At 44.9% G+C, this 24,441-nt stretch overlaps 1 protein-coding gene across 1 annotated transcript; it reads left to right on the top strand.

Moving 5' to 3' along the window:
* Positions 1-4,062: 4,062 nt before the first annotated feature.
* Sec13 (SEC13 homolog, nuclear pore and COPII coat complex component) lies at positions 4,063-23,312 on the top strand. The gene is made up of 9 exons (XM_020167581.2): positions 4,063-4,204; positions 5,823-5,867; positions 7,978-8,093; positions 11,634-11,785; positions 12,209-12,342; positions 21,786-21,919; positions 22,123-22,246; positions 22,443-22,589; positions 22,946-23,312. Exons 1-9 carry the CDS (start codon positions 4,202-4,204, stop codon positions 23,057-23,059), a joined length of 969 nt encoding a protein of 322 aa, XP_020023170.1. The 5' UTR covers positions 4,063-4,201; the 3' UTR covers positions 23,060-23,312.
* The last annotated feature ends 1,129 nt before the right edge of the window (positions 23,313-24,441 follow it).

Here is a 24,441-nt window from a genome sequence, read left to right as displayed (position 1 = left end):
TGCAATGGTCATGCTTTTGATTGCTGATTCCCACAGGGGGGTTCTGATGTCTGTGTTCTAAAAGGCAAAAAGAACATCAAACAGAACATAGGAAATCTGTTCTCTGTGCTGTATGCTCTTTTCTTGGGGGGGAGCTACACCCCTTTCTTTCCTGCCCTCTGCCAGGACCCCAGGGAAAGTTGGGAGATTCAGGTCTGAGGTCTAAGGTCACCAACTTCTCTCCCCACTCCAACAGTCAAGGGCCCAGAGGGGGACCATTCAATGACCCTGGCCACTCCAGAGTTACCTGTCTTTGGAGAAAGGCAGGGAGAGCTTGATCTGCCTCTCAACCAGAGCTTTCCCAAAGTCAGGAGTGGCCGTCATGGCTCCACTACCCCTTGCCACAGCCCCTTGTAAGAGGGAGGACACCCTGCTTCTGATATGGGACCAATGACAGTGACTGCTCCAGAGCCAGGACTCAGAACCCATTTTATCCTGGGTCTCCTTCACAAAGCCATTCTTTCCCTGACTGTATTGAAATGTCACCGTCCCCACTTCCTGACATCTTAGGTAGACTTGGACCAACTTTTTGAATTTCTTTTCTGTTCTATGTGGCACCAGCCACATGGTTTTAATAATTGTCACTGTAGAATGTTTTATTATGTAGTGGGACAAACCCCCTTCATTCTTCTTTTACAAAATTTCCCAGTTATTCTCTCACATCTGTTTCTTCTGAACAAATGTTAAAATTTTGCCAAATTCCCTACCCTCTGCCCTTCTGCCACCCCAGATCTGGGCCCTGACCATCATTTCACCTGTCCCATAAGCTGTAGAGTTGTCAGAAGAGGACACCAAGCTCCCACCCAACCTTAGACACCTATTATGGCTGTCCTGGGTGCACCTTTCATCCGCCCCTGTCCAGACGGGAAAAAAAAAGTCTCCCCAGATTCAAGGCCAGGAGAGCCAGCTAGTGCAGCTAGTCTTTTTCTGACTTTTGGTTACTGTATTTTGTTTGGTTTTGGGAAGGGGGTTCACCACACCTCTTGTTCTTTAACTCAGAATTTCAGCACTTTTGGAATGCAGACATTCCTTGCTGGATGTTCTCAGCACTCCTAGTCCCTTCATCCCTTGCTCTACCTACAGGAGGCTGCTAGCAAACCTCCTGCCCAAATCTCTCAGTTGCAGCATCTGAAACCCACTCTTAGAGCATCTGGCAGGAGGGGCCACTTCTTGAAGTCTTTGGTGCCTTCCAGAGCCAAGGTCACAATCACACAACAGGAAGTCCCCAGGTCTTTTCCAAGATTGAAATAAAGCCCTCATGATTTTAATATAGAGACCCCACCCACCCAAGGTGTGTGGGGTGGGGTCCCAGGTCCTGGACAGCTCCCCTTTCTCCCTTCTCCAAAAACAAGAGATTCAAGGCTGTTTTGGGTCACCCTCCAGCCCCTAAGTCTGTTTTGTAATGTCTGTGGTGCTCTCCCTCCCGGGCCTTTCCTCTCGGGGGTCGTCACACTTTGCTAACCCCTGTGTGCACATCTTTTATAATAGAGTAGTGAGGGAATGGTACCGCCTCCAGCTTCCACAAGCTGCCCAGGCTCTGGGGGTCTCTGGGACAATCAGAGCTGGGAAGCGACTGTGCTCTTATTGTACACCCTTTATTTCTCTGTATCCTGGCTTGTGCTCTTTGTAACTAATGGGATTTGTCTGCCTTTTCAACACTATACTGAGCAATAACAATAAATGCACACGTGGAAACTCAGGCACAGTACCCATCACAAGGCCTTTTTCCGCAAGAGCTGGGTGGTGGATTTGAACTCGGGGGAAGTTGAGTCCTTGGTTGGGAAAGGCACTTCACTCCCCTTCCACAGGTCACACCTTTTGAGCACCCATCACCTGAGGGAGGCAAGCTTAACTTCCATATGAGTCATTAGCCCATCAGGAATGGCTGGTCATCTCATAGAAGAAGGCTTTGAGGGGAAGGGAAAAGGAGAGTGGCAAGGTGGCTGGGAGATGGAAGGCACAAACTGGGGAAAGCTAAGAATGGCCTGATTTGAAGCCTGGGATAACCAGGAGATGGGAAATTTGAACACAGGGCATCCCATACTGGGGAGAAGGAATGTAGAGTGGAGCCTAGCACCCTAGAAGTTTGATCCTTGCAAGCCTCCACAAAGCGTCCACTGAAAAAGAGAATATGGGGCTGGCAGAGTGGCTCAAGTGGTAAGAGCGCCTGCCTAGCAAACATGAAGCCCTGAGTTCAAACCCTAGTACTGCCAAATAAAAAAAGTGTACAGTGAAAAGGAGAATATGCCAGACCAAGAAAAATTTCTCAATGTTGGTTCAAAAGTTGAGGGTTATGTGCACACAATCCCAGTTCCTCTCATGTTGAACTGATCTCCAGATCAAGCACCAACTTCCAAACACAGTTTCACATCTGAGGCTCATTTAATCCCAACAGCAACTTTCAGAGGATGTATTACAGGGTGAGCATCCCTAATCTGAACACCTAGAACGGAGGGCCAACATGCTGCCTCAAGTGGAAAATTCCACACCACCACTTTGTTTTATACACAAAGGTATTTAAAATGTTTTCTAAATTACGGTCAGGTTATGTGTATTAGATGCAAATAAAACATAAATGATTTTTTTGCTTGGATTTGGATACCATCAGAAGATATCCCATCATTGATATACAAATATTCCAAAATATGAAACACTTCTGGTCCCAAGCATTTCAATGAAGAGACACTCAACCTATATTACACTCCCCACTTAGCAGAGGGGAGAACACCTCAATGAATAATAAGTAGGAAATGCAGTATTGATACCTCACCATTTTGCAGCCACAGTTGGTAATCTAAACCACTATAAAACTATGCCTTTCAGCCCCACCTGCAAGTATCTTAGTGAGATACAGTTCCATTTTTTGTCCCAAAGCCTCATTTTCTTTAACTTCAATGTTTACTTGAGGAAATTCCTTTAATTCCACTTATGCCTCAGGCATCATGTTTAGATTATCTAATATGTTCTTTCTCCCCATTTTCCACTGAAGGAAAGTGAGGCTCAGAGAGAAGTGACTTGACTTTAACACCCAGAAGATCAATGGCACAGCTATGGGTCCAAGGCCAGAACCTGCCCTGTGAAGAACAGGATGCCAGGAGGTCCCCCTCAGCTTTCTTACCTGCTCTACCCTAAGCACCACCCCCTCACACCTCTGAAATTTCTCCATTGGGCGGGGAGGAAGAAATCTCAAAAACTGAGGTGGGTGGAAGGCTGGGTTGCCACCTGAGGCCTGGTCCTTCACTTTGTTAAGACACCACTCCCTTGACCCCTCTTCAAAGTCCCTTCAAGTATGGGCCCATCACACTCTGCGTCTTAATATCTTCAGGGTGGCTATCTCCAGCTAGGTTCTAACCCCTAGTTTCAACAGAGGACCCTGAAGGATTGGAGCTGAGGCTCCACCCCAAGGCAGACTCTCTAACATCTCCAGGATCCCAGGGTGGGACCATATGTAATGGAGGATCCGTCCTGCAGCACAGAATTCTCCCTGTGCTTGTGGGGACACCTCAGCTGCACTCCCTTGGGGAGCCAGGGTACTGGGATTGGGAACACTGGGGTTTGGGTGCTGGGCTCCAGCCAGCCTGACAGAGACCCCATCCTTACCTGATGGGTCAGATTCACAGGATCCCAGGGGATCCGTTTGGAAGGGGCAGTTTGGAGTTTCTAAAGTCAGTGGCCCTGTGGTTTAGGGCAGGATGGTCCAAGGAAAGACCTTAGTAAACACTAAGTCCACTCATCCCCAACAAAATTAATCACCTACAGCGTTCATCATAAGGCTGCACAGAGGTGGGTGAAAATGTAGTTACTAATTCTTTCATCTATGGATCTCAGGAAAAGGGAAGGCGTAGTCAGGATAGGAGAGTCACTAGAAGTTCAGATTCCAAAGCACTGGCCCTCAGCTCCCACCTTGTCTCCGGGTCGCCATGGCAACCAGAACCCCAGCGCATGGGTCTCGCGAGTTTTGCAAATACAGGGGTGGGGCCACGGGAGGGCGTGGCGCGGCCTCTGGAAGACATGGAACCTTCGTGCGAGCAGAGGGTGTTGCTGCCCGGAAACTCCTGAACGATTGTCCGTCGGCTTGCCCTCCCGGTGCCGGAAGTGAGCCGTTCTTAGGCGCCTCCGGCAGCTGCCACGTCCGAGACTAGGAGTCACCGCTAACGCAGCTATGGTGAGTGTTGGGGCTGGAATACCCTGCACGGTTTGGGCCACACTCGCAGCCCTTGTTCCGTGCTGAGGCCGTTCAGCCCGCTTCGAGGTTTGGGTGCCCTGTCCCTGCGGACCTTTTGGAGCGCGAGGCCAGGTGAGGCCGCGAAAGCTCCGGGAACTCTGCGGGCCTGGCCTCCCTCTCCTGTCCTTCTCTTCCCAGTGCAATTGAAAAGAAAACCAACCCCCTCCCCCATAGGAGCTAGTGCATGGCGAGTGCTTCGCATGTTCCAAATTTTGCTTATAATCTCAGCCTGGTGAAGTAGGCTGTGTGGTCATAAACACTTCGCGGATGAGAAACCCTACGTGCAGAGAGGCGAAGCCTCTTTCACTGCCGCTGAGCAGAGCGGGGGTTTGAGCCACTTGCAACCTCTCCCAACAGAAATGGTCAAACAGTTCATTGCTTGGCACAGGGTCCCCAGGTGGAAGGGCTGAATGACTCTCGGTTAGGGGCAGGGCCTAGGGTTTTTCGGTTTTGTTTTGGTTTTTTTTTTTTAATTCTTTTATATCTCTGGTTTATAATCCCCGCGCACTTCCTCAGTGAGTGAGTGAGAAGTCAGGGCTGGAAGTCCCCAGACTGAGCTTGGCACAATCCAGTAAATGCATGCTTTTTGTTGTTGCTGGACAGGGGCTTGGTGTTAAATCGTGCTCTTTTGGCCTCTGATTCTGCTGCTTAATAGAGTTGGGACCTCTTGTGCTCAGTGTTCAGCTCATTATAAATTAATTTGTAATTCATTATGAGACTGAAGAGGTGAGGGGTTTTGAGAGCTGCTTCTCCCTACTTAATGACCAGATAAACTTGAGATGCCCAGGAGGACGAACTTTAAGAGCCTTTAAAATAGGAACACCTGTTCAAAAGCGTGATTCACCAACCCTGGCTGGTGGGTAAGAGTGTTGAGAGAACAATGCTGGGTCTAAGGTCTTTTGCAACCCAGTATGAAGCTACCTCTCACAGAACTTTCTTCTGCATCTACTTAGCCCTCGGCCACTGGGTTTAGGAATTTAGTGTAACAACTACTTTATATCCCAGGTAGGCACTCAGGAGAAACCTGAATCAGGTCTCCAAGTGTCAGGTATTAACACTGTTAGGTATAAACTGGGACATCAGAGGCTCTATCCTCTCGAAAAGGAACATTGGCCCTAGGTCCCATCACTCTGAGGGAAGCCTGGCCTATTTGCCATTCCCGAGCTCATATAAAGCTCTTGGAATCTCTCTCTCTCTCTCTTTGCTCGTGGTTCCCTTCGGCTTGGACTGTACTTTTTCCTTGTGCTACTTGACAAATTTTCATCTAAGGCACAATGCATGTCTACCACTCCCATCCACCTCAGGCTTCTGTAGTACATGAAACCATGTGAAAGGATGGATCTTTCATGGGATAGTTATCTATGTGCAAGCTTCTCAAAGGCAAGAACTGCTTGTTCTTGTCTGTCTGCAGTCTTTGGCCCCGTGCTCAATAAAAAGAAGGCACTTAGAGTGAAGGAGGGAGGGAAAGAGTGAACAAATGCCCTCAAGTTTAGGAACAGTTGTATGATTGTGTTCTAAGTGCCATCATTTAATTTACCAATGCTGTCTTTGGTTCTAGGTGTCAGTAATTAACACCGTGGACACCTCCCATGAAGACATGATTGTAAGTATTCATTTAGCTCTCCCTCCTGGGCTTTGGGCATAGACATTTCTGTGGTTTGGACTATTCATCACTCCTTTTCTATTGATCATTCACTGTGTGACTTTGCAGTAGTTGACAATGAGGCTATAGCCTCAAGGGTATGGACCCTGTGTAGTGTCCTTTGAATTGGCAAGACTTTTGACATTCTGGTCACTCTCTGGGAGAACCTGGGAATGGTTTGTAGCTCAGAGAGCCCTCAGTCTGGCCAACACGGTAAATAACCTGCTTTGGAATTGAGGCTGAGTGGGTGCAGAGAGTTGACAGTCATTTTCCTCCCTATCTTCCTCCTCCTGTCACTTCTTAGCTCCATTGGAAAGGGGTTAATCAGAGAGTGAGAAGACGCTCAGTATAATGTCAGAGGGCAGCCACAGAGATAGAACCACCACAGATAGCAGACCAGGCTCTTTGAACCTGAAGTCATTACATAAGGGTATTTCTTGAGAGGCAAACACGGAGCTCAGTCTACTAGGTCAGGGCTACAGGGACGGTCCAGAGGTTAAAATCTCCAATAGGAAGAACTCAACCTGCTTTCTGTAGAGCCAGACGGTCTAGGCAGATTTTGAGTAGGACCCAGGTCCATCAGTACAGTGTTTCATGCAGAATTCCTGTCCTCCAGCCTTGTTACCAACAGTTGCTTTTAGGTTTCTAAAAAGTTGCTTGGCTGCAGAGTTGTATGTGTTGCTAGGTTTCAGTTATAATTGGTTCAGCTGTGAGACTGTACCTCCTTGGAGATGGCATGGCCCTGTGGGTAAAAGATCCAATCTGGGACTCCCTCCTCAATGTCTTGTCTTTTGTGAGCCAGCCTCGGGTTTCCTCATGGGAAAACTAATGGATGTGCTACCTGCTTGCATGGTTTGTTTTGAGGAACAGATAAGACAAAATAATAGTGAACTTTTGCGTGCTGTCTAAGTGTCAGGCCCTATACATACTTTTCATCTAATAGTTCCACCTTCATAATGCCCCTTGGAGCAGATGTAGTCATTAGCCCCATTTAAAGATAGGGAAACTGAAAGTCAAAGGTTGCAAGGTAGATAAGCTAAGGAGCTAGACCTTAGGTCTCAAGTACTCTGCCCTACTTCCTCCCACAGTGTGTTGGCGCTCTGCTTTGCTGTGCAGGAGGAGAACTCTGGAATACATCTGCACTGTCTGCTTTCCAGGAAAGCAGACCTTATACAGTAGAAGAACTGACTTTTAAGAAGAATCAGTGTGTTTTCCTTGGGTAGGAAGTAAGAAAGGAATGTCGAGGTAGACACAGTGTTTCCTTTGAAAGGACATAATTGCTTCTGGTAACCACAGGAGCGACAACTAATCTTTCCTGAAACCCCGTCAAGGAGGGACAGCTGGGAAAGTAGTGTCTATTCAGGATAGGCAACACCCACCAGCAGGAGGAGTGGAGGCCATTGGGGGACAGCAGGCATGGTACCTCAGAGACACCTTCGACCTGATGGATACAAACTGTGGGCAGGAGCCACTCAGCACCAAGGAATTCAGTTCCTGAATGGTGGGGCCACAGTGACACCGAAGGCATGGCTTCCTTGGCTGGGGAGTCTGGGGTTCTATGAACAATGTTCACAAAGCACACGGGGCCTTTGTAAAAGGAGGAACTCAACTATCTGAATGGAACCCTATGTCCAGGCCCATGGTGCATCAGAGAGGATGTGATTGGGGACCACTTCAGTCTGTGGACTGGTCTCAAGCACTACTCTTGGATTCTGAGGCTGAGCTGAGCCTCAGGATATCTTCCCCCCAATAGCCCACTGAGCCTAGGATCTGGGTGGGGCCTGGGAAAAAGGAGAAAAAGGGAGCTAGGTCAGCTTTTCCCTTCCCAGCCAGGGCTTGAAGGAGCATGTGAAAGGTCTGTAAAACTAGCTGGGTCTGGCTTTTTTTGTCCCTTTCAGAAAGACAGTGCCTGGCAGAGAAGAGAGAACATTGACATACTAGCTTCTTTCAGGTGATGATTCTTCGAGATTAATTTCAGGTAGATTCTGATCCAAACTAGGCTCTGTCTGGTGACTTCCCCCTCCACTCACCCACCAGCCTGCAGGCCCCCTGAGCTGTTCTCCCTTTGCAGCATGATGCCCAAATGGACTACTATGGCACCCGCCTAGCCACCTGCTCCTCGGACAGGTCCGTCAAAATCTTTGATGTACGCAATGGAGGGCAGATCCTCATCGCAGACCTCAGGGGGTAAGTGTGAGCAACCCTCAGTAGGGCTCCAGGAGTGGCTGGGCACCCCAGGCTGCCTGGCAAGAAGGGATGAGAACCTGGACTCAGAGCAACCCCACAGTGCATTCAGCATGAGGATGTCAGTGCAGTGTCCCCTAGGATCAATGTAATTAAGGAGAGCCAATTCTGTCACCCATGTTCCACTAGAAGACCTGCAGGCAAGTACAGCTGTAGACCTGGAGCCTTGCTACACACATCACACACACACCACACACATCAAACACACACCACACACACCACACACACACCACACACACCACACACATCACACACATATCACACACACACCACACACATCACACACACACACCACACATCACACACACACCACACACACACCACACACATCACACACACACCACACACATCACACACACATCACACACACACCACACACATCTCACACACACCACACACATCACACACACACCACACACACACCACACACATCACATACACACACCACACACATCACATACACCACACACATCACACACACACCACACACATCACACACACACCACACACATCACACACACACACATCACACACACACCACACATCACACACACACCGCACACATCACACACACACACCACACATCACACACACACCGCACACATCACACACACACCGCACACATCACACACACACCGCACACATCACACACACACCGCACACATCACACACACACCACACACATCACACACACATCACACACACACCACACATCACACACACACCGCACACATCACACACACACCGCACACATCACACACACACACCGCACACATCACACACACACCACACACATCTCTCACACACATCACACACACACCACACACATCACATACACACACCACAAACACACACACCCCCACACACACACACCATACACACACGCACACACAAACACACACACCCTCCACACCCACACACACACACACCCGCCTCCTTCCCAAGGAGTGCGCGTAGGTCCTGACCCAGCACCCATTCTCAGTAAGCTTCAGTGTGGGCGGCTACCACCACATTTAAAAGAGGTGACGCTACCCTGTCCACATTTAGTCAGTGTGATAGGAAGTGCACCTTGAGAGCAGTTCTGTAAGTGGCGTGTGAGAAGTTTATGAATCCCCCGTTCTGCCTGTTTGCCCAAGGCAGGTGTTCAGCAAGTATGTATGGATGTTTGATTTTTTTCCCTTTTCCCTCCTAAGATCTTGAGGAGGTCCTGGCTCATTATCGTAGTTACATCTCTCTCGCTTCCCCTCAGTCTGCTGCCTTTCTCATAGCTGTGGGCTCTTAACATGGTTGCACAGTATTCCAAGGGTTTTGGGGGAGATTTCAGAATTCAGGATTTGGTGGACTGGAGCATGGGAACAACATTACCTGTTTAGTTTCTGTGACTTTGGTATAGGAATCCTTCAGTTTGGGATATGGGTGAGAAATTACAGTAGTATTTGTAGTGCCTGTTACTTTGTCACCAACAGAGTTCATAGGTATTTTCACTTTACGTTACAGTTGCTTAGCTATCTCAGAATATTATTTATGCTCATCACAACTTTGAAATTACAGAAGTTATTAGTCCTGCCACTGGAGTTAATTACGTCATGTGGTATGCTTTATACATTGTTTTGTTTTTAAACATTTTGGAGCTACATTTAAAGACAATGGGATTTTCTTTGTAAGCTTGTTGTATGTCTTGTGCATTGTTCAAAGAAGGGGTCATGACCTTCATCAGACTGTACGAGAGAGTAAGAACCCAGACCGAAGGTGGTGCATACCTGTAATCCTAGCACTTGGGAGGCTGAGACAGGAGAATCATGAGTTCCAGGTCAGCCAAGGCTATATAGCAAGATGATGCTTCAAAAAAAAAAACAAAACAAAACAAAACACAAAGAACCCAGTAAAGTAGGTGCTTAGTGTGTGTTCAGATGAACTAAAGAAAACAGAAACCAAGTCACCATATACCATATTTGGAGAAGTGGGCCTGGAAGTTTCCCTCTTCCTGAGTGCCTAGGATCAAATGAGGAGCCCAATGCCTGTGTCCCTGTGCAGGCGCCCACGCTGCACAGAGCCTCTGGGTGAGGCTGGTTGCCTGGACTGGCGGGGCTGATCCTTCTGCTGTCTGTCTTCTTAAGCTCAGAGGATGCAAAATACTGGGGGGATTTTAAAAAAAAGGTCACACCTCCATTTTTTTTGGCCATTATTTATTTTTGCAAGTGCTGGGGTTTGAACTCAGGACCTACATCTTGACACCTTGAGCTATTCCACCAGCCCTTTTTTGTGATTTTTTTTTTTTTTTGAGATAGGGTCTTTGGAACTATTTGCCATGGCTGGCTTCAAACCGTGATCCTCCTGATAGGCATGAGCCACTGGTGCCTACCTGTAAAGTTTAAACTTTTCAGTGGTACTGGGGCTTGAACTCAGGGCCTCACGCTTGCTAGGTAGGCACTCTATCACTTGAGCCATTCCACCAGCCCTATAATTTGCTTTTTGTTTTTTTGTGTCACTGGGGTTTGCCGCTTGAGCCATTCTGCCAGCCATTCCTTTTTTTTTTTGTCTTAGTTAAAATTGTTGGTTGTCAAGAGTTTTAGTCTACTTAGTCATCAATCAGCAGTTCCTCTGTAGGCACTTAGAATGCACTCATCCCACCAGAGACCAGTGACTGCAGCCCTGCCCGGGATGGACGAGTGACCAAGGGGCAGCATTGACAGCTAGCAGGGATTAGGTTTTCTTGTTTTTTTTTCTTTCTTTCTTTCTTGTACCAAGCACTTTTCTAAGCTCTGTATGGGAGTTATCACCCTATGAAAGAAGTCTTACTGATATCTCCATTTTCAGATAAAGAGGTAGAGAGGATATGACCCTGGCCTAAACTCATGAGCTACTGAATGGGGGAGTGGGTTTGAAGGAACCATGTGCCTCTTGTGTACTGAGGCATGCAGCCTTCCCTGCCCAGAGAAATGGTCTCCATATAAGGCCTGGCATGGAGGATGTGCTCAGACAGAATCTGTCATCAGGTGAGCAGCTACAATTAGAGACAAGGAAAGGATATGCCATTTGAACAAGTGAGTAGTAAAACAATGAAACAATGCTGCCTTGGAAGGTAAGCCATCAGGAAAGAGGGCTTATGACTCAATTTACAAGCATTTACTGAGCACTGTGGGTGCAGGTGGCCTGATGAACATTTATGCTGATGACATTAGGTGCAGGTTGTTCTGGCTGCAGTTGAGCAAGTGAGCTTTCTGCCTGACTGGCATGGGGAAGTGGACTTAGTTCTGATTCTTTTAAGGACTCCATGACCACAGATTGCTTAACCTCCCTGTGCCTTACCATCCAGTAAGAGTGTCCTTGGGCAGTGACATTCTGTAGCTCTTCCTTTTGAACTTCGTAGGCAGATGTTGTCTTCTTGCCAAGGAAGCCACTTAGTTCTGCTCCATGGTCTCTGGCAGAAGCACTGTGGGTCCCTGGCCCATCTGAGCAATCTCTGACTCCCTTTCTTTGTAGTCATGAGGGTCCAGTGTGGCAAGTGGCCTGGGCCCATCCTATGTATGGCAATATCTTGGCATCCTGCTCCTATGACCGGAAAGTCATTATCTGGAAAGAGGAAAATGGCACATGGGAGAAGACTCACGAGCACTCGGGACACGATTCCTCAGGTATGCAGAGTAGATGGGTCAGCAGGCCCCAAGAGCAAGAAAGAGCCTCTATCCTGGCTAAAGCCTAGCCCCTTCCCCATGCAGCATTTCTTGTGTGTGGGTGGGCTTTGACTGGCTTTTCTGCAAGTCTGTCCACAGCTGAGGTTAGACCCAAGACATAAAAGCCAGTCCATGGAACATGAGAAAAGTAAACACAGCACAGCAAGGTTCTTAGGTTTATTCATTTAAGTTGTCCTTCCTACTTTCTTGGTAAGACAAACTTTATGAAATGATATTAGTAGCAATGGATGTTACTTCAGTGTCTTTAATTGGCAAAATGACACCTGCCCCAGTGATCCCTGCGGTTCTCTTAGGAATTTAGTAAATTTAGATCTGGGAAAGAAAGTCTATTCACTGTGCCTCCACCTTCCCTCCTTCCCACAGTGAACTCTGTGTGCTGGGCCCCCCATGACTATGGCTTGATCCTGGCGTGTGGAAGCTCTGATGGGGCCATCTCCCTACTGACCTACACTGGGGAAGGCCAGTGGGAAGTGAAGAAGATCAACAATGCCCACACCGTAAGTTCAACCCCTGCCTTCTGCTCCTGGGTGCTGTCTCCTGTGGCTCCCTAGAGAGGCAAGGTTGTGTCCCTGCTGGGCAGTGGGCCAGGGAGGGGCTGCAGGTCAGACATGCTGAAACTTCCTCATTCTGAAGGACAGCAGCTAGAGCCTCCCTCAGCCCAGGACAGTGGGAGCACAGCAGCAGCCCACCCACCTGCCACCTTGCTGTTGATGCCCTGGGGTGACGTGCCGCGGTAGTCACTGGGACCTTCCAGAACTGAGTGGAGTTATAAAATCATCCTAGGGATTGAGTTCCTTGTGCTCCTGGTTCCTGGATCTTAATGTTGAAAAAGTCCAAAAGCATTGTGGGCAGCAGGACAAGCTCATACTTCCTGAGTTCCTCCCATATGTCTTGTCATTTCACCAATACTTGTGAGTGAAAGAAGGAACTGGCAGATGTCCAGGTTTTCAACACTCATCCGTGTCATAGCATGTGTCAGCCCTCATTCCTTTTTCTGGTGGGTTACTGTCCACCTTGAATGTGCACATATCATTTATCTGCCCATCAGCTCATGGGCATTTTCAGTTTTTATGAGAAAATGCTATGAACGTTCGTGGGTAAGTTTTTGCATTTAATTTTTGGGTATATACCTATCTATGAAATGCTGAGTCACCTGGCTAGTATGTTTAACTTTTTAAGGAACTACTGAAACTTTTTTTTTGCAAAGTCCCTGCACCATTTAACACTCCCACAAGCAGCGTGTGAGGTTCTGATTTCTCCACATCCTTGCCAACACTTGTCTTTTTGGTTATGGTTGTCCTAGTAGGTGGGCAGGTGTATCTTATTGTTTGATTTGCATTTTCTTAAAAGATGATGTTGGGTATCTTTTTATGTGCTTTTGGCCATTTGAATGTCTTCTTTAGAGAAATGACTGGGGTGGGGGGGTGGCACTTTCTTGTATGGAGTGAAGGCAAAGGGCCACAGTGAGGGAGACTAAAGAAACCTGACCCATGACCCTCCATGGCTTGCGCCTCAGGAGAAACTGCTAGAAGCGAAATCAAAATCGAACTAGATAGGAAAACAGAGGGACAGAAGAGAATGCTAAAACAATATGGGAGGCAACACAGCAAGAAAGTCCTAGAACAAGCTGCCAGGACCCAAATGTCAGTTCTGAACTTAGAAAGGCTTTTCTGACCTTACTTTACCAGGAAAACAATATCAAAAATATTTGAGAAATAGGTTAGGGGTGTACCTCACTGGTAGAGTGCTTGCCTAGCAAGCTTAAGGCTCAGGGTTCCATCCCCAGCAACACACACACACGAAAAAGAGAAAAGTATTTGGAGTGAAATCACATACAAAGTTATTGTAAAAACTGGGCATGGTGGAAAATGCCTATAATCCCCGCACACTTAAGAGACTGAGACAGGAGGATTGCAAGTTCAAGGCCAGCCAGGGCTACACAGTTAGACCCTGTCGTTAAAAAAAAAAGTGATTGTAAGAAAAAAAGAGTGGCTTAGAGTATTGTTCAGTGGGAGAGTGCTTGCTTGTCCTGAGCAACACCCAAAACAAAAAAGAAAATATACAGAATAACATCCCTAGAAAGACATGCCCACATAAAAGAACCAAACTGTAACCTACTATTTCAAGTCAAGCTAAGAGGTATGTTTTGGTGTTTGTTTGTTTTGGGGTTTTTTGGTGGCATTGAGGCTTAAACTGAAGGCCTTCTGCTTGCTAGGCAGGTGCTGTACTGCTTGAGCCACTCTGTCAGTCCCTTTTTTGTGCCGGGGTTTTCGCAAAATAGTCTCTCTGGAACTACTTGCCCAGGCTGGCTTTGAAATGCGATCCTCCTGATCTCTGCCTCCTGAGCAGCTAGGATTACAGATGTCAGCCACCAGCACCCAGATAAGAGGTACATTTAAAGTATAAAACATGAGAGAGCAGTTTAAGTCAAAATTAGAGAAACTCAGAAGAGAGGAGACAATTTTTTTTGAAAAAGACAAGCAAGGACTATCAGATATTTGAATAATAGGAATCCCTGAAGAACAAAATGAGACACCAAAAAGTAATTCCAGAAAACTTTATTAAAATTAAAACAAACTATTCAGGAGGCAGAAGCAGGAAGATCCCAAGTTCAAGGCCAGTCTAGGCTACATAGCAAGTCCCCATCTTGAAAACAAACACAAAAGGGCTTGGGATGCAGCTCAGTGACAGAGCACTTGCCTACCATACACAAGGCCCTGGTTCAATTCCCAACACCACAAAAATTAATTAATGTAAAACAAAAAGATTTGAAACTCAGGATCATACTTCACACTTAAGAATATCAACTCAGAATCTCCAACAAAAAGACATAATTCTTGTAAAATTAGTGGGCTTTAAAGAATTTTAAAAAATCCTCTGGGCAAAAAAAAAAGATTATCAGGCTTTTCAAAAGTAATTCATGAATTAAAAAAGTAGGGCCTAAAGGTGAAGCTCGGTGATAGAGCACATGCTTGACATGGGCAAGGCCCTGGGTTCCAGCTCCATCATCAAAAAATAAAAGGAGTCATGTATTTAAAATAATCAAGGAACCTGTTGAAACTATTCTAAGAATGGGGCAGGGAGAGATAAAAACAGATGGAGGGGGTGAATTTAAGATACATTGTAAGTCCCAGTACAATAATAAAAACAAAAAAATCGAGGAAAGAAAGTGTGAGTGAAGGATTTATATAACCAGGAAAATTGACTTTGCAAGTTCACTCAAAGACATATAAGTTCATAGCAGCTTTGATAGCCTAAAGTGCAAACAATCCAGATATCCATCAACAGGTAACTGGATGAACACATGGTAAAATATCTGTATTTTAGAAATACTACTCAGCAATAAAAAGAAACAACTGTTGGAACATATAAGATGGATGTATTTTAAAATAATTATGTTGAATGAACAAAATCAGTCCAAAAAAGTACATACTATGATTCTAGAAAATGCAGACTATAGTGAGCAGATCCACGATTGCCCACTCTGGGGCTGTAGGGTAGAGATAAATTACAGAGGGACCACAGCAAACTTTTGGGGTGATGGATATGCTCACTATCTTGCCCATGATGATGGTTTTACATGGTACCTATGTCAAAATTCACCAGATCTGCTCTATGTATGCAGTTAGTGTTAATTATATCGTATCAAAACTGTTTGGGGACTTTTTTTTTTTTTTTGGTTTATTTTGGTGGTAATGGGATTTGAACTCAGGGCTTCACACTTGCTAGGCAGGCACTCTTCCACTTGAGCACCTCCAGCTCCTTTTGCTCTGGTTATTTTGGAGATAGGGTCTCACTTTTTGCTCAGGCTGACCTGGACTTCAATCCTCCTATTTTACACTTCACGCCATAGCTGGGGTGACAAACATGCACCACTGTACCCCACTACTGATTGAGATAGAGTCTCATGAACTTGGAACCTCCAGATCTCAGCCTCCCAAGTAGTTAGGATTACAGGTTTGTGCCACCTGCACCCAACTTTCAAAGCTGTTTTAAAATTTTACTTTGGAACATAAAGAATGTAAACAGTTGTGCAAGAGCACAGGGACTGTTGTTTACATGAGCCCTTCCTGAAGTATCTGCAGAGAATAACTTTCAGACACCAAAAATGTCAAGACAAACATTGACACAAATACACCATCCCCTGTGGAAAGGGAAAGAGGCAGAGTGTAATACCATGACCACATGTTCTGCAGAAGTATATCTAACCAGGAACTAGAGAAAAGGTTAGTTCAAGAAGAATTAACCTAGAAAGTAACACACATGCACAGGAAATCAATGTGAGTCAACTCCCTGTATAGCTATCCTTATCTCAACCAGCAAAAACCCTTGTTCCTTCCTGTTATTGCTTATACTCTCTCTTCAACAAAGCTAGAGATAAGGGCAGAATAGTTTCTGCCGGGTAGTGAGGGGATTAGGGGGAGAGGGAGGGGGCGGGGGAAGTGGGGAGAAATGACCCAAACATTGTATGCACATATGAATAAAATAAAAAATTTTTTTAAAGTATATCTAGAACAACTGTTAAAAACAGTAGGCTTGCTGGGCAGGGTGGTGCACACCTATAATCCCTAGCTACAAAGGAAGCTGAGGCAAGAAGATCATGAGTTCGAGGCCAGTGTGGGCTACACAAGTGAGATCCTATCTCAAAAACAAACAAAAGAAAAATGGGGGGTGACGGGGAGGGGCATCAGAAGAGCAGTTTTTGTAAGCATGTTAGTGATAGTATTCTGAGACTTTTGGGTGGAATGAGATAAGTAATTTTTTGGCAGTAAGCATCCCTAGGACCCAGATTATAGTCTTGGGATATAGTTTCTCACCAAAATAAATCAGAGACATGGCTGATCCTAGGTCTGAGGCAGGAAATGTACAAGATGAGCCTGGGACATCTTGTAGCAGAGAGCAAAGAAATGGTCAAACGTGTACTTTGACATTTCAGGATTAAGTCAGAGGAGTCAACGCAAACAGGCTCACACTGTCAAGACAAGCAGCTTAAGTGTTAATAAATAATTGCAATAAACTGAAACCTGAGTAAGTGGTATGTTTAAATCCAGTAGTTTATCATAACATTTAAGAGAGAAGAAGCCCAGTACAGTAGTGCGTATCTGTGGTCCCAGCTATTTGGGAGGCCGAGACTGGAGGGTCACTTGGAACCCAGGAATTTGAAGCTCTGTCTCATTTAAAAATGAGAGATAATTAGTCATCTTTAGAAACCGACAGGACCTACTTCAGAAAGAATCAAGCATTTTTTTTTTTTGGCCTTTGTCTGGTTACCTAAGTAACCAGTTAATGGCAAGGGAATTGTTACCATCTGGACTATTCCATGTAATAAATGACCCAGAAATGATAGTTTCACCATTTGCAACCTCCAGTGACTGAACAGAGGAATAATTTATTGGCAGATACTCACACAGACAATCTGGTGTCCTCCAGATGAGAGGATACACCCCCCACCTATAGTTTTGCCAAAGGGACTGTACCTTAGTTTGATGGTCTTGATTCTAGCTTGACAATTTTCAAGAATTTGAAATTTTCGGCGTGTAAGGCTCCTTTTCTCCACAGCCTTGGCCTCGCTTGTTATTTTTTTCATTTTTGATAATGGCCATCCTCATTGGGGAACATGGCATCTCACTGTAGTTCTGATTCACTTCTCCCTAGTGGGCATTTTTCATATATTTATTGGCTATTTGTATTTCGCTTTTGTCTCCTGAGATCATTTGCTGCCTTTAATTGGGTTACTTGGTTTTTGTTAAGTGTTTTGATTACTGGTGTCTGAAGTCAGGGGCTCACACTTGCTAGGCAGGCACTCTACCACTTGACCCGCTCCACCAGCCCTTGGCTTTTGTAGCTCTTTACATATTCTGGATATTAATAGCTGGAAAATGCTTCTTCCCTCACCCCATAGGTTTTCTTTTCACTCCACTGACCGTTACCCAGAAGTTTTTTGGTTTGATGTAATCCCGTTTGTTGCTTTTGTCTTTTGTTTCCTTTCCTAACCAGGAAAAACACTGTGTGTACCAATAGCTTGAAGTGTTTCCTCTAGTAGTTTTATGGTTTTGAGTCTTTGTTTTGGGTCTTTATCCATTTTGAGTTGATTTTTATACAGGGTAGAGGTAGGGATCAAATTTCAGTCTTCTCCATGTCTACATCCAGTTTTCCCAGCACCATTTGTTGAAGAGGCTGATTTGGAGGATCAGTTGGTGGAGAAGTGAGGATTTGGTTCTGAGTTCTCTGTTCTGTTCCGTTGGTCTTTGTGTCTGTTTTTATGCTAATACTGTGCTGGTTTTGTTACTGTGGCCCTGCAGTGTGTCTTGCAATCAAGTATGGTCATGCCCCAAGCAGTGTTCTTTTTGCTCAGATTGCTTTAGCTATCATTTGTGCTTCCAAATGAAGTTTAGGATTGTTTTTTTCGGTTCTATGAAAAATGCTATTAGTATTTTGATGGGGATTGCACCTGCAGATTGCTTTGGGTAGTATGGACATCTTAGCAGTATTCTTCCAGTCCATGAACATGGAAGGTCTTTCCATCTTTTAGTGTCCTCTTCAATGTCTTTCTGTAGTGTTTTGTAATTTGCATTGTAGAAGTCTCTCATTTCCTTGGTTAAGTTTATTCCTAGATATTTTATATTTTTGCAGCTATTGTGAGTGGGATTGCTTTCCTCACTTTTTTTCCTCAGGAAATTTCCACTACTGATGTATAGAAAAGCTACTGGTTTTTCTATGTTGATTTTGTATCCTGGTACTTTACTTACTTTCAGTTGTAAGAGTCTTTTGGGGAGTCTAGGTTTTTCTGTGCAAAAATGGAAAATTCAGCTTCTTTCCTGTTTGTATGCTTTCTCTTACCTAATTGCTCTAGCTGAAATTTCCTGTACTATATTAAAGTGCTGAAAGTGGACACCCTTGTCTTGTTCCTGATTTAAAGGAAATCTTTGGTGTTGGCTATGGGTTTGGCAAATATAGCATTTATTATGTTATGATACTTCTATAACTAATTTGTTCAGGACTCTTACCACGAAAAGATGTCATATTTTTATCATGCTTTTTCTACATCTGTTGAGATGTTTATCTGATGTACTGAGTCTATTGATTTGTGTATGTTGAACCATCCTTGCATCCCTGGCATGAAACCAACTTGAGGATGTGCATGATCTTACTGATGTGCTGTTGGAATTTGACTTGCATTTTGTGGAAGATCTGTGCATCTCCATTCACCAGGGATATTGGTCTATAGTTTTGTTGTATCCTTGTCAGGTTTTGGTAACTAGTTAATGCTTTATATCCTCTTGGTTTGATTTTGGTAAGTCATATGTGTTCAGAAATTTGTCCATTACTTCTAAATTTTCCAATTTATAAGCCTACAGTTTTTCAAAAACAATCTCTAATGATTCTTTGAATTCCAGTGGTATCAGTTTACAACTGACATGTCCCCTCTTTCATCTCTAATTTTAATTGGGCCTTCTTTCTTTTCTGCCTAGTCTGACTAGATGTCATATTCATTTGATTCTTTCTGGTAGCTTAGCCTCTATTCCACTTACTTATGCTCTTACAATTTTCTTTCCATCTACTGATTTGAGGTTTGGTTTGTTCTTGCTTTTCTAAAGTCTTGAGATATGTCATTAGGTTGAGTTTCATTTTCTTGATGTAGGCACTCATTACTATAAAATTCCCTGTTAATACTGTTTTGGCTGTCTCCCACAGGTTTTAGTATGTTCTATTAACATTTTCTTTAAAGGAATTTTTTTTATTTTGCTGCTGACTTCTTCAGTGACCTACTGTTCAAAAGTGTGTTGTTCAGTCTTTGTATTTATATAATTTCTACAATTTCTCTTGCTGTTAACTTAGTTTCACTCCACTGTAATCAGAAAACATTCAGAATATTAATTTTCACTTTTAAAAATTTGTTAAGATTTTGTGTTCTATTCTGAAAAAGGTTTCATGTGCTCATGAAACGTGTATTCTGCAGTTGTGGAATAAAGCTTATGTAAATGTTACTTCCATTTGATCTATAGTTAATTCGTGTTTCTTTGCTGATCTTTTTGACTGATCTATGTAGGTCATAGTGGTGTACTGAAATTTCAACTATTGTATTGGAGCCTGTCTCTCTCTTGAGGTCTAATAGTATTTGTTTTATAAAATTGGGTGCTCCGACATTTGGTACGTGTAGATTTGTAATAGTTATGGCTCCCTTCATCATTACCTAGTGACCTTTGCCTCTTCTGTTTGTGTCTTAAAGCCTGTTTTGTCAGATTAACTACAGCTGTTCCTCTTGCTTTTGGATTCCATATGCTTGGAACATAATTTTCCATCTTTTCACTTCTACTGTGTCTTTACTGGCGAGATAAGTGTTTTGTAGGGGGCAGGGTTTTTTTGTTTTTAATTCATCTAGTGCATGTCTTCTAATTGGTGAATTAAGACCATTTACAGTGGGAGACTGAGGCAGAAGGATCACAAGTTCCAGGCCTGCCTGAGCTACATAGTGACACAAATACCATTAACCTTCAGTTACTATGGAAAGGGCATGGACTTGTTCCTGTCAATTTTGTTCATCTTCTCAATGTTGTGAATATTCTTTTGATTTACTGTACTGTTGTTTCTTTTCTATTTGGGATTTTTCATATCCTCTCATGGTGGTGGTTACCTTTCTTCCACTTCTGGGTGCAGCTTTGGTAAGACTGGTCAAGTGTCATGAGTTCCCTTAGTCTTGCAAGGTCTGTTTCTCCTTTGATTCTGGGGGATAGCCTTGCTGGACATAGTAATCTTGGTTGGCATTTATTTTCTTTTAGGACCTAAAATCTACCATCCCATGCCCTAGGGTTCTTGCTGATAAATCAGCAGCTGAGTCTAGTGAGTTAGGGGTTTTCATCATTTTAATTCCATAAATGCATACAGTGTGCTTTGAACAAGTCCGTCCCCTCCATTATATTCCCTACCTACCCTCTTTCCATGTTTGGCTATGCTGTGTGTGTTACATACTTCAGTCCTCTCCCCCTCAGAATACTTTCCCCTCTCTCTGATCTACAGCACCCCCCATTCACATCCCATCATTACTATTTTGGGTCTAGATTCAATGAATGAGCAAAAAACATGGTGATACTTGGCTTATCTCACTCAACATGATCTCCAGTTTCATTCATTTTCCTGTAAATGAAAATTTCATTCTTTATTGCTGAGTAGTATTCCATGATTTTGCGTGTGTGTGTGTGCGTGTATACACATCATACTTTCATCATTTGTTGGGCACCTCAGCTGATTCCAGAGTTTGGCTATTGTGAAGACAACTTGAACAAGGGCATGCAGGACTTCTCTCCTGTATATTGAGTTACACTCCTTCAGCTATATGCCCGACAGTATATGAGGGTTTCTTCTACCCTGCATCCTTGCCTGCATTATTTGCTAGATTTTGGTTTGTGTGTGGGTTTGTTTTGTTTTTCATTGTTGTGGGTTCTTTGTGTGTGTGTGTGTGTGTGTGTGTAACTGGGGTTTAAACTTAGGACTTTGTGCTTGCAAAGCAGGTGATCTCCTGCTTGAGCCTTCCATTCTGTTTTACTCTGGTTATTTTGGAAATGAGGTTTCGCAAACTACTTCCCCAGGTGGGCCTTGGACCAAAATCATCCTAGTTTCAGCTTCCCACATAACTAGGAGTACAGGCGTGAGCCACCAGTGCCTACCTCTGTTAGTGTCGTTTTGATTTGCATTTCCTCTTTTGGCCAAGGATGCTGAACATTTCGTAAACTCGGGCCTCGCACTTGCTAGGCAGGCACCCGTCAGGCCTATTTCATATTTGTGATGTATACCACAGACAAGTTTAATTGTACCTCCTTGAAGCATTTTGAGGGCTAATTAATTATTGCTCATTATATCAACTGTCTGTCTGACATAATGCACTCCTGAGAACTAGAAAGAAATCAGTAGCCTTGGGTCTGCAGTGTCACCTTCTTTACAGATTGGCTGCAATGCTGTCAGCTGGGCTCCTGCTGTTGTACCTGGAAGCCTCATAGACCAGCCATCAGGGCAGAAACCCAATTACATCAAGAAATTTGCATCAGGTGGCTGTGATAACCTCATTAAGCTGTGGAGGTGAGTGGGTTGTATAGACTTGTCTTCAAGGGGACACTTCCACCCCACTTAACATGGCTCAGCCATGGTCCACACTTTTGCACTCCTGCCAGGCGCATTTTCTGGAGGGTTTCTGCACAACTGAGTGAATGAAACGGGGAAGGTGGAACCTGTGCAGTGGGGAGTTGCTCCCCAAGGGACTCTCTCCCTCTGTTGTTCTACAGGGAGGAGGAAGATGGCCAGTGGAAGGAGGAGCAGAAACTGGAAGCACACAGCGACTGGGTTCGAGATGTGGCCTGGGCCCCATCCATCGGCCTTCCCACCAGCACCATCGCCAGCTGCTCTCAGGTCAGCCCTGACCCTCGAGTGGGAAAGTCCTAGGTGGCAGGAGAGCAGTGGCACCTTTCACCTATGCAAAGACTGAAAGGAGCAGAGTCAGGTCATTGTGCGGGGACGTGTGGGGTAGAAGTGGTTTGCTGTTCCTAAGAGGAGGGCCGAATTCAAGTCAAGCTTCACTGCCCCTGATGCTGGACTTTTTTCCTAGGATGGTCGCGTGTTCATCTGGACCTGTGATGATGCCTCAGGCAACATGTGGTCACCCAAGTTACTGCACAAGTTCAATGATGTTGTGTGGCATGTGAGCTGGTCCATCACAGCCAACATCCTGGCCGTCTCGGGTGGAGACAATAAGGTACACCCTTTTCCCAGGGGCAGAGTGGACAGGACCCTGTTCTTTCTCACTAGAGGTGCATCGGTTTGAGCATGGCTCCCTTACATTAAATCTCACGCCTCTCGTGCCAGAGCGGACAGTTCTAGAGAACGTTGCACAGCACTAGAACTCAGCTCCTGCTTTTGCCCCCTATGGAAAGAAGAATAGGAGGTTTCTTTGATTTTTTACTCTCCAGAGCTGTGTGTTTTTCTGCAGTTAACATAAAAACTGTACACTGGCTTATCTGGTAAGGTAAATTCCTACCCTGTGGTGTTGGTGTTCGTGAATCACTGGGCTGTGGCCCAGTAACTCATGGTGGTGCACACTGACTTTTGCAGGTGACACTGTGGAAGGAGTCAGTGGACGGGCAGTGGGTGTGCATCAGTGACGTCAACAAAGGCCAGGGTTCCGTGTCAGCTTCCATCACAGAGGGCCAGCAGAATGAGCAATGACGGCACAGGCAAGGCCTGGTTTCTCCACCTGCAGGACTGCCCATTCCTGGGACAAGTGACCAAACAACTGCAGAGAGCTCCTGTGCCCAAGAATAATTACAAATGCCACCAATATGGTTTGTAATTTACAGTCCAGCTGAAAGTACAAATGACTTCACAAATGACTTCATCTATTATTTTAAAATATTTTTTGGCCATTTTTATGTACCTTTGGGTATTCAAAGTAAGTAAATAAAATCATATTGCTTATAAATTCTTCCTATTTTATCCCACAACCAGCTACATTGCAGTTCTATGCTGGATGGGTCCTGCAGTGATGATGCTAGCCCCTGTTCTCCTCTACAGAATGGATGCAAATGAATGACTTTCAACTTTTGAGGCTGGCCAGAAAAGACCAGCTTTTCTAAATTTTTCACACTACCTCATTTAAGAATCACAGCAAGGGGTATGTCTCCACCTCACTGAGAAAACTGGCATGTAATTGGACCCCACTGTAGAACCAGCGATTTGGTCACTCACTTCAGGAAACAATGTGCAAAGGTATGGACCCCTGTTTTTTTGAAATGCCTAGGAAGGCACCTCTCCATCTACTTCCTGTGCACAGACTACTATGAGTTCCAGTTAGCCGTGCTACATGGCTGCCTTCCCTAAGTTCTGTGCTCCACAGGGCCGACTAGGATTCGTGTAGTGCCTGCCATACTCAACAAATGAATGAGAAGGAACTCAGAGGGTCAGTGACTTCCACCACTGAGGATCAGTTCAGATCTTAATGGGCATAAGTGAAAACTCTGCTCAACAGTTTGTGCTTGGAGTGGCAGGTAACGAAGTACACTGAGCGAAGTTCTGACCAAGACTGTTGCTTCAGCAGTCCGTGTTACATTAGCTGTAAAGGCTGCTCTAGACCTTAGGAGTAAACCTCAAGAAGCTCAAACTCTCACTCTAAGGAAGCATCACAAATCCAACACTTGACAACCTAAAATTCACAATGTCTAGCATCCAACCCAAAGTTAAAAGCAGAAAAATGACTCCTAACCAAGAGAAAAAAAAAGTCCATGTGGAATTTCTACAAGTGAGAATGTAAATATCTGAGGTGAACATTAACCCTGGCTGGCAGGGTAGATACTGGTAGTAGGCTGGACACTACTAGGCTGGTAGTAGGTTAGATACTACAGCAGGAAAAATCAGCAAGTTTGAAGACACAGCAGTAGAAACCAGACATACCTGGACTGGAAGAGCACCTGCTTTATAAGCATAAAGCCCCGAGTTCAAACCCCAGCCCCACCAAAAAAAAAGAAACCGGACATACTTAAGTGCAGGAAAAAAAGAGCCAAGCAATTGTGACCTATAGGACAATACTGAGTAGTCTAAATTTTGTGTAAGTT

Source organism: Castor canadensis, chromosome 10 (genome assembly GCF_047511655.1).
Source record: "Castor canadensis chromosome 10, mCasCan1.hap1v2, whole genome shotgun sequence".
NCBI lineage: Eukaryota > Metazoa > Chordata > Mammalia > Rodentia > Castoridae > Castor > Castor canadensis.
Note: the sequence above shows the minus strand (reverse complement) of the source record. Positions and strands in the feature narration are given on the sequence as shown.

Bases quoted from the DNA above. Each gene is read 5' to 3' on its own strand.
- Sec13 (XM_020167581.2), top strand. The intron at 5,868-7,977 runs GTAAGTATTCAT...CTCCCTTTGCAG, and splicing joins CCTCCCATGAAGACATGATT to CATGATGCCCAAATGGACTA. The intron at 8,094-11,633 runs GTAAGTGTGAGC...CTTTCTTTGTAG, and splicing joins CTCATCGCAGACCTCAGGGG to TCATGAGGGTCCAGTGTGGC.